General features: G+C 37.1%; 1 protein-coding gene across 1 annotated transcript; it reads left to right on the forward strand.

Annotated features, from left to right (window-relative positions):
* The first annotated feature begins 60 nt into the window (after positions 1-60).
* Positions 61-2,608, forward strand: cebp1 (CCAAT/enhancer binding protein (C/EBP) 1). The gene is made up of 3 exons (XM_067578461.1): positions 61-477; positions 1,423-1,731; positions 1,853-2,608. The coding sequence occupies exons 1-3, from the start codon at positions 475-477 to the stop codon at positions 2,156-2,158; spliced, it is 618 nt and encodes a 205-aa protein (XP_067434562.1). The 5' UTR covers positions 61-474; the 3' UTR covers positions 2,159-2,608.
* The last annotated feature ends 7,161 nt before the right edge of the window (positions 2,609-9,769 follow it).

Here is a 9,769-nt window from a genome sequence, read left to right on the forward strand (position 1 = left end):
AGATAGAGTTCATACTGTTATAATGTTACAATGTTATAGAGCTCACACTGTTATGATATTACAATGTTACATTGTTCACATAATTAGAGTTCATAATGTTATAATGTTACAATTTTACACTGTTCAGATAATTAGAGCTCATACTGTTATGATATTACCATGTTACACTGTTCACATAATTAGAGTTCATACTTTTTTAATGTCACAATGTTACACTGTTCAGATAATTATAGCTCATACTGTTGTGTGTGTATTAATGTGTGTGTGTGTATGTGTGCGTGCGTGTGTGTCTTTGCGTGTGTGCGTGTGTGTGTGTCTGTCCGTGTGTGCGTGTGTGTGTGTGCGTATGTGACAGAGAGAGAGGGGAAGTGATGATGTGATAATCACAGGAGTACCTGTCTGGTTCATTTTCAGACCATTTGCAGACTGTCAGAGGACTGAAGAATATTCTGAGAGTTTGTGGAGCGATAAGTCATGGTAAGTCAGTTCAGAATTTAATATTGTTGGGAAATTTCATACAAATATTAAATAAGCATAGTTGTACCATTATGATTTAAATTAAGAAACCATAGGTGGTTTAAAATATCTCTTAGAGTTAATATAACCAGTCACCACACTCTCTACTTTTTGAACAGAAAATTGATGTGAAATGTGGAGTTATTTAGAAGTTATTTCATGTGATTTATACTTTATTTGATACAGTGCAGATTGATTTAATTTTTTAAAACACAAGCTAGAGTCTGGCTCACAGTTTTATAGACACATAATGTAACAAAGACCGTTGGCCTCAAATAAGTAATTATCATTTATGGTTATTAGTAGTTATATTTATGGTTAGTAGTAGTAGTTAGTTAGTAAGTATACAGTGTACGGCAGAATGAGCTCTTTCAGGGTGTTGAATAGTGATATGTTATATTTGAATATCATTAACAGTGCATTAACATGTAAGCAGCACTTTACTGTTGTAGTTGGTCGAGTTGGAGCTAACTATAACTACATTATATATAGTTGGCTGGTTTAATCTATAACAGTGCATCATATTTTATAAGATCTCATGTTTCATATGTAAAATATTAATGTGAAATATATTTATTAACTATAGGTGTCAGATAAATGTAGTGCAGTAAAAAAATACAATATTTGCCTCTAACATGTAGTGAAGTGGTATAAAATAGAAACCACTTATCTGCCATTTCTTTAAGCCCTAATCAATATCACTCTCATGCCTCCTTCTGCCTTTTTTTCTTGTCTCTTTTTGTCCTGTATGTTACTTATATGTGACTATTAGAGTGCTTTTATTTGTATGCTGTAGATTGGATTCTGTTTGTGTTGTTAATTTGAAAAAAGGGGATTAGACTCAACAAAAAAAAGTCTCTAAAAAAACAATTTGAACTTAAATCCTATTCTATTTCCGAACCCCAGCAGATGTCTGATTCCAGGGTGTCCTCTGTCATCCAGGAGTGGGTGAGCTCATACCCGGGTCAGTCCCACACCCACACCCAGACCCTGAACCCTTCCACTTCCAACCTGGCTGGTTCGACCAATCAGCTGGCTCCAATGGACATGATCTCGTACAGCCAGTCTCAGGGACTGGTGAGGGGGGGCGGTGAGGACAGAGTGGCCGAGCAGATGATGGGGATGCCGTACCTGCCGTACACATCGTCCTGTCTCAGCAACACCTCGAGCGCAGGGAGCACAAACCACCACCAGAGCCACACCAACACTCAGCAGGTGAGAGAGAGGATAATATATAAAAAAAGTAATTCTTACACATTTTCTGAGTGTGATAATTAAAGTAAAATGTCACCCTGCTTCCCCATAACTTAAACATATACGATATTCTGACCTACAGGACTTCTCTCCCTTCCTTCTGCCGACCCTGCGGGCCCCAGTGACCAAGAGGAGCATCAGCAAGGACAGTGTGGAGTACCGCATGCGACGCGAGAGGAACAACATTGCAGTGAGAAAGAGCCGGGATAAGGCCCGTAGAAGGATCCTGCTGACCCAGCAGAGGGCCATGCAGCTGCAGGAGGAAAACCAGAAGCTGCAGATACGGATAGGGCAGCTGACACAGGAGCTGGACACTCTAAAACACATCCTGTCGCAGCGGCACCAGCAGGGAAACGAGGACGGAGCAGCAGGAGAGTCTGCTCTCTGAACACAGCCAAGAAGCACATGTTTACCTGGTATTCACATCTAATGAAGTGCAGGCATCAGATTCATCTTTAATATGTCTAGTCAGACCCCCAAGACTCAAACCCAAAAGCCTCCTGGTTGATTTCTCAAATAGTCACCAACAAGGCAAACATTTGTGATAATTTAGGAAATAAAAAAGTTACTTATAGAAATCCAGAAAGGCTAAGTCAAGGGCAGCTGGACTTTATTTAGATTCTAGCAGATGTTTCATCCAGAAGGCTTTTTCAAGCTCTTCTCAGCCCTTCTGGATAAACCATGACCTGGATGACTGAGATCTTCATAGAGATACTAATACGTCACTTATAGAAGTAGATTTGAGAATCATTCTGTGAAGATGTAATGACAGATAGTATATGCAGGTTAATTATAGTTTCATCTTGTAAAATTGTTAAAAAAAAAAAAAAAAAGGAAAGCATAACACACTAGCAGGGCCATAGCTACCACTGAGAGCACTGAGGTCTTGTCCTCTGTATTTGTTGTACAACCAGGGGGAAGATTATATCTAACAAATTTCCACTAGCTGAGGCCCTCCCCCATTAGTTACTGTTTCTATGCCTGTCAGGTTTGCTATTCTGGTATTGATTACTGTGACAGATTTAACATTTGTATTTTGCAGTAAGTTTTGAAACAATTCAACTTTACACTGAAAAAAAAAAAAATTCTAGCCAATGACTGTGTATTTTATCAGCCTAATGATGACATCCCACAAGCTGGGTGAAAACAGTCTCCGGCTGACGTTTCAATGTTTCCAGTGAACTTGTTTAAAAATAACCCTCATGTTTCAGTCCTGAACATTTCCCCACCAAATAATGTACCCTTGCCTTTGGAAACAATGCTAGCTTACTAATGTTGGTAAACTAGTTAGCTGGACATGCTTACTTTTTACTTTGGAGCATATAAAGAGAGTTTAATTTTCCTTGTACCATAACTCTTTTGTATTTGTTTTCTAAAGGTTGAACTCTTTATACACAGAGTCTCACTCTCACTACGGCCTCATGCACATCGTTTCAACATGTGGAGAAAGCAGAAGTTTGACAGATCAGGTCAGATTGGTTATGATCGCAAAGCTAATGTCAGAGTTCAGAGAATGTCAATTAAATTCCTGGTTTTACAGCACAGTTGAGATCTTTATGTTGAGAAATAAAATGATCAGACAAACAGTTAACTGAGTAAATAAAATGTAAGAAAATGAAATCAAAATTATTTAAAGTCTGAGACTTTATTTTTGGTATTTTTCTGGGTGAGGGGGGACTTACTCATGACCTCGGTGTTTCTGAAACTGTGGCTGCGGCCCTGCATAATGGAGCTTTGAATAAATGAAGTAAGCGCTTGAGCCTCTTTATAAAAGACCTTGAAGTCATTGAATACTGTAGGAAAACGTGTGGTGGATTTGAATGTAGATGCTCTTGAATCATTATATATTCAAAACTGTGAGCATAGAGACCTGAGAGCACACAGAAATCTTAGACAAGAGGTCAAATCTGTAAACAAATAAACCTGCAAGACTTGTAAAACAGCTGTGTTAGATGGACAAAGGATTTTAAGGAGAATTTGATGCAATGTAGATCTAAAAATCAAAAATATTGGACAAATAAGCCCAGAAACAAAAGTCCTGAAGTTCAAATGCTACATATACTTCAATTTAGAAAATTCCAAATGAACTTACTTATGGTTTTTGAAGGCAGCATCTTCACATATGTACTATACATAGACTATATAATCATCGACCTGATACTCCAGTCATTGTCAGAGATGATTGTAAGTGTTGTTGCCCAACAGTGTTACACAACAACCTGTGGTTTGTAGAGGATTCAATAAAATCTAAGTGTCTCTCTCTGTATACTCTTATCTGTATGGGATTACTTGAAAAGATTTTGACACATTTTTACATATGTAACGATATAATCTTTGACGTTGTCAATGTGTTTTATATAAATTTATAGTCATACACTGTTGAAGTGATACTTTGTCAATTATTTTCTTAAATAAAAAAATTGCTTGTGCCTATATTGTATGAAACAATGGTCTCTTATATCTACCAATTCCCTATATATACAAACTCTGGCAACTGATTCTAATTTTACATTATAATATAAACACAGAATATTTAAATATGCCTTTGGTTATTAAAGCAGCTTCACTGCTTCCTCAAATAGCCTCTACACATGCGACACCATCCAGCTTTCATTACAGCACACTGTGCCCTTAAAGAACACGTCTTTTTCATAGAAAATGGTGTGATATAACCCCAGTATCAATGCTGCACTGCATCCTTCATCAGGGAACATGGCGTGCACCTGCCACATTATTTACCATAAGTTGTCTACCCACAGAAACGGACGTCATGCCATGGACCGTTGTTCACCAGCGGTTTCCCTTTGTGGGATGGGCAAGATTTCAACACAGTGGAGGACGGAGATGAAGAGCGCAGAGATACTATCAGTGTTTCGGGCTGCCAGGGCCTTCCTGTGGCTGTGATGGTAGTGAAGGGACACAGAGATAGGGGACAGAGAGGAGGGGGTGGGGGTAGCCAGCCAGACACATTTTTTATATAGATCTTTGCCCAAAACAATTGTTGCATCATTTAATATATTTGGGGTGTTTTCGGTGAATAACTGAAAGACGTCCTTTGAGTTTGGTTCACAGGGTCAAGGCATGTTAGCATTATCACTCTTAATATGGTATTTAAAAATAACAAAAAGCACACATCTTCCATGTCTAATTTCCTCTTTGACCCTCACGTTTTACATATCACAAGTCAATCAATAAAAAAGGTCTTTCCAAGACATTTGTTTTATTGCTGGTATGGGAACTAAGAACAAATGAAGCAACATGGATTCAAATGTTTACTTCTCTTTTGAATGAATATTACAACTTCTTACATAGTAAAAATATTTTGTCATTACTATCAGTTGCAGTTTAAAATTACATTTACACATTGTGTCCTTGGACATTGACCGTGTAATTGCAGTGACCCCAGTTACAGCCAAGCCAAGGATTTTTGTTGCATGTCATCCCCATCTCTCTCCCCACACTTCCTCTCTACTGTTCACTATGTTATAACAAAACCACTTGTCTGAGGTGTAAAATGTTAATTTGCAATCACTAAACCGATCTGAAAACATGAACAACACTATTTTAATTAGAGCATGCACCTTTAATATATCTGCATTTGATGAATTCAGCAGTTTAACTGATCCAACAGGAATGAAAACAAATAAAATCCAGCTATTAGTAAGTGCAATTCTGCAAAGATAATCACCATCTCCAATAGATAATACAGGCTGCAAACATGAGATGAATAACAGCTAATTATGTGTAAATTCAGAGGTTTTGTTGCAAAATGAGGTAAAAGCATCAGAAAATGTAACAGTTTAAAGTGCCTTTTATTGTAAGACAGTGAATAATGGAAATCTGTGGATGACAAAATGTCAACATTTTTACAAACTGGATCCTCGTGATAAATAGATAACCTAAAAACATTGACTTTATATATGTTTTTTGTTTCACTTGTGTAATGAACTGCTAATTTACAAAGGAGAGTGAAAGTGTGATACAGTGTCATGTACTGAGCAGCACATAATGACTTCTTGTGTGACCGTGTCTGTTGAAATGTCCCACAGCGTTGTGTGGGGCAATCTGTGGTCCCAGGACTGCAACATCTCCACAGAGTGAAGAAAGACTGTATTTCACCTAATCTCTAGCAAGTTACTCAACAGCAAGCAGACCATATGAGCCCCACCACAACCCCAGTGAAGCAGCTCCAATCTTATTGCTGCTGTCAATTAAAGATATGTTTATTTTCTATGCTTGTAGTCGAGCATCCATCAAGACAAGTAGAGCAGGGACCAAACTGAACATACACGCTGCACAAGATCGAGTCCAAATATGGGAAATGTAAACTTTTTACCCCTGTTTCAGCACTTCCGCACACATTCATACGTGTGTTCACAACTAGGGGCAGCTCAGTACAACTCTGCCGACAGACAACTGGGTTTCTTTAGCTTCAGGTTCCCACCTTTCCTTCAAAAAACTGTCCATTGATGGTGCCAAGATAATCGATATGTAAGAATTCTGTGGTGGTGGACAGTCTGTCGTACTGTAAGGTGCTTTTCATGACATGGAGGAGTTTGATTCCTCAATAAAAGAGCACTTTTCTTATCTTTATGTCTATCTTTTTTTTGTTTTATACAGGATTTTAAAGGATCCACTGCTCTGATAGCAGTAGAAATCCCCACAAATGTTCATTATCTGTAATGTATCAATGTTATCTTGGTGTTTAAAGGGGAAGTGGCCGCCATCATTGTGCTCTGTGGGTGGCACACACACACTGTAATGACAGAAGACAATAATATTATCAGATGAAGAGGGTGTTTTTTTTTCTTAGATTTAATGTCAGTGTTACCACTTTATGATCCTCTTTGACTTAAGAAAAAAGCGTTCTAGGGTGTGCAGCATTCACATTTACAGAAATGTCTGTGCTGCCTATGTGGAGCCACTTCTGGTTACTGTAACACCAGTGAACAAACTGTGTTGGTGCCATCAAGTGTAGATTAACAGTCATTACCACCAGCGCTTGACATTGACTTTTTTGCTCACCAGCTACTGTGGCTAGTGGGTTTCTAAAGTTACTAGACACTCAGCATTTTATCACTAGCCACAGTTTTGTTGTTTGGAAATTATGATTTGTTCGATTAAGGTTGACTATGGTGTGCTACAATTTATTTGAAGAACTAGATTTACAAGATTAAATGTAAATGATCACTGTAAACACCCAAATCAAGGCCACATAAAATTTATAACACTACAGTAATCAAATATTCAGCTCTGATAAGACTGTGTGTAAAGCTCTTTTTCTATGAAAACATGCAGCTGATTAAGACAAATCTGCATATATCATTGCATATAATAAAAGTAGTGCAGGGGTGTAGAAGATTAACTGAAAAGATAAAAACTAAACTGAAAAAAACCTAGCAAGAAAAAAACTTTGTCTATTCAAAATAAATAATACAAAGTAGAAGAAATCTGCAGTATGTAACAAATTCAAATGATTCAAAATGACAGAATTATATAGGCTATTCCTAATTTTTCCTCTTGCTAGCTGTGGTTTGTGTGTGTGCATGTGTGTGTGTGTGTGTGTGTGTGTGTGTGTGTGTGTGTGTGTGTGTGTGTGAGAGAGAGAGAGAGAGAGAGAGAGAGAGAGAGAGAATGTGAACTGTGTGTAGATAGTCTGTGAGTAACTGTGTTTGACGCCACTGATGCTAATGTCAAACCCTGATTACCACAGAGATAAAAATGAATGGTTGTCTGTACTTTGAACTCAATACCGGATGAGATAGGCATAATATGAGCATTGGAGTGTTATGTTCCTTCCCTGATTTAAACAATATTCAAGAACAAGACTAGTTAATCTTAAATGAAAATTGTAAATTGTGTAAATGCTCCAAAGATGAAATAGGATGCTGTTACTGTACATTCTGGGTCAGTTTAATCTGGCATTTCACTATATTTCACCTAGAAACAATATGTAAATGTCTGGTGTACTGGGAGAAAGAGTAACTCAAAATATCTGTGGTACATAATTAGGAGTGGCACTCTGTAGTAACAGTGCTGGCAAGCCTTGTGCCTCATGATGACTGGAGTAAATTAAACAGATCTCTGATGTCTTGCTTCCAGAGACAATGGCAGACCATCTAAAATACTGTTTGATTTATCTGCAGGGTGGCAGCAGAGTGACAAATACGACTGAAACTGAATGGCCAAGTGATTTTTTTCCCATTCTTTTCTCATGTATACTAATAACATGTTAATCCTTTCATATCCATGAGAAAACGAGCCCCTGTCAGCCTGGACCATGGAGGCACAGTGTGAGTCCTGTGTGGTCTATGATTTATGGCTCCACCATGCGGCAGAGCACCGCATGCAGGCTTTCTGTAACAGAGAGCAGAGAGAAAAAACAGATGTCTCACTCATTCAGTGTATTTCCTCTGTTTTACCATTAGTTTTATCAAGACTGGTTCTGTCTTTTGTTCCATTCTTTCAGTCATTGACATGGTATCAAATGACAGAAACGATTCTCACGTTTAAAAACATGATAAAAACATCTAATTGTCTTATTCATAAAAACATTTTGGGGTTTTTAAAAGTCATGCAATAGCCATACTGAAGTAGTATTCCCATGTGAATTTGCTATTGTTCTTTCTAAACTTCTTTCCTTCGACTCCACCTTTCCGAACTAAATTAACTAAAATGACAGACACATTAAAATGGCTACAGGCAGCTGGTTTGGACATAAAGATAAGTTTTCAGGGTGTCTTAAAGAACTCCTAAGTGACAAAAACATTTGTTAAAGTTACTGAAATGTACCTATAACTGGAGCAGAAATAAAATGCACAAACGAGAGAAATGTGCAAACCTAAAACTAAATAAGAACATCCAACAGTAGGTCATACACATATTAAACTTTCTGCCCATGAAGTTACAGTATGCCAAAGTATGGAATGTTAAGTTCTACTTTCATCTTTTACTTTCATTCATCGTTCTGCTTTTCTTGACTAGAGAAATATAATTCAAAAAATAGTTTAATAAAAAGTTTATATCACCAGTCTAATAATAGTCATATCTAATAATATGTATAAAGACAACACAGTGGGACAATAGTAAAACTACGGGGGCCACGATAATGATAATTATCTTAGCAGATAATGTGAGATACATGGGATATTTTACAGTTTTTAAAAACAGATGAAAAACTTTTAACTTGAGGAAATGGAAAGAGGAGAGATGAGTGAATCTAAACACTATTTTAGTAAAAAACTACCATTTATATAGTAATACATACATTAAGTTATTAGAATGAGTTCTTATTGTGATTTGGGTCGATCAGAGCAGGAGCACTAAGAAAATATGTACATACTTATATTAACTTTTAGTGTTTTTTTATCATGTGCCATACTTAAATCAACAATAAATAGGTTAAAAACAATAATGTAAAAAAAAAGAGGTGTGAAAGTACATTTATGATACTGTATAAGACTTAAAAAGAACTTGTGGCATGGCTGTGAAGGGAAGGGGGAACACAGGACAGAGAACTAATGAGGTGTGTGTGTGTGTATGCGTGCATGCGTGTGTGTGTGTGTGTGTTATGTTTGCAGAGGGTGGGGGGTCAGGATGAGATGCATGTGTGTTACATATGAGATGAATGATTGTGATAATACTTGGATATATGAATGTATATGCGTCTCATGTCTTGTGTATGTGTAATGTTTCATGTTAGTCTGGCTCCATCCTAGGATATATACAGTATATGCTATCTTATATATTAAGGTATTACTATATATGTTGGTAAGTAAGAGATAAAGTAGGCAAAACCTCATGATGGAAAGCATTAAATAAAGATAATTATATATGATAAATAAATAAATAAATAATGCAAAAAAATCAATGTAGGCCTATTGGAATTAGCCAATAAATACACGTATGAATAAGGAAGAAAGGATTTATTGTTGAGTGATTACTCTGTTCTTTGTACACGATCTTTGACATCTCGTCGCTTTGCCGAGTGTAGCCGATT

Source organism: Thunnus thynnus, chromosome 21 (genome assembly GCF_963924715.1).
Source record: "Thunnus thynnus chromosome 21, fThuThy2.1, whole genome shotgun sequence".
NCBI classification, from domain to species: domain Eukaryota; kingdom Metazoa; phylum Chordata; class Actinopteri; order Scombriformes; family Scombridae; genus Thunnus; species Thunnus thynnus.

Excerpts from the sequence above, each read along its gene's own strand:
- cebp1 (XM_067578461.1), top strand. Across the intron at positions 1,732-1,852 it reads GCCACACCAACACTCAGCAG|GACTTCTCTCCCTTCCTTCT; the intron begins GTGAGAGAGAGG and ends TCTGACCTACAG.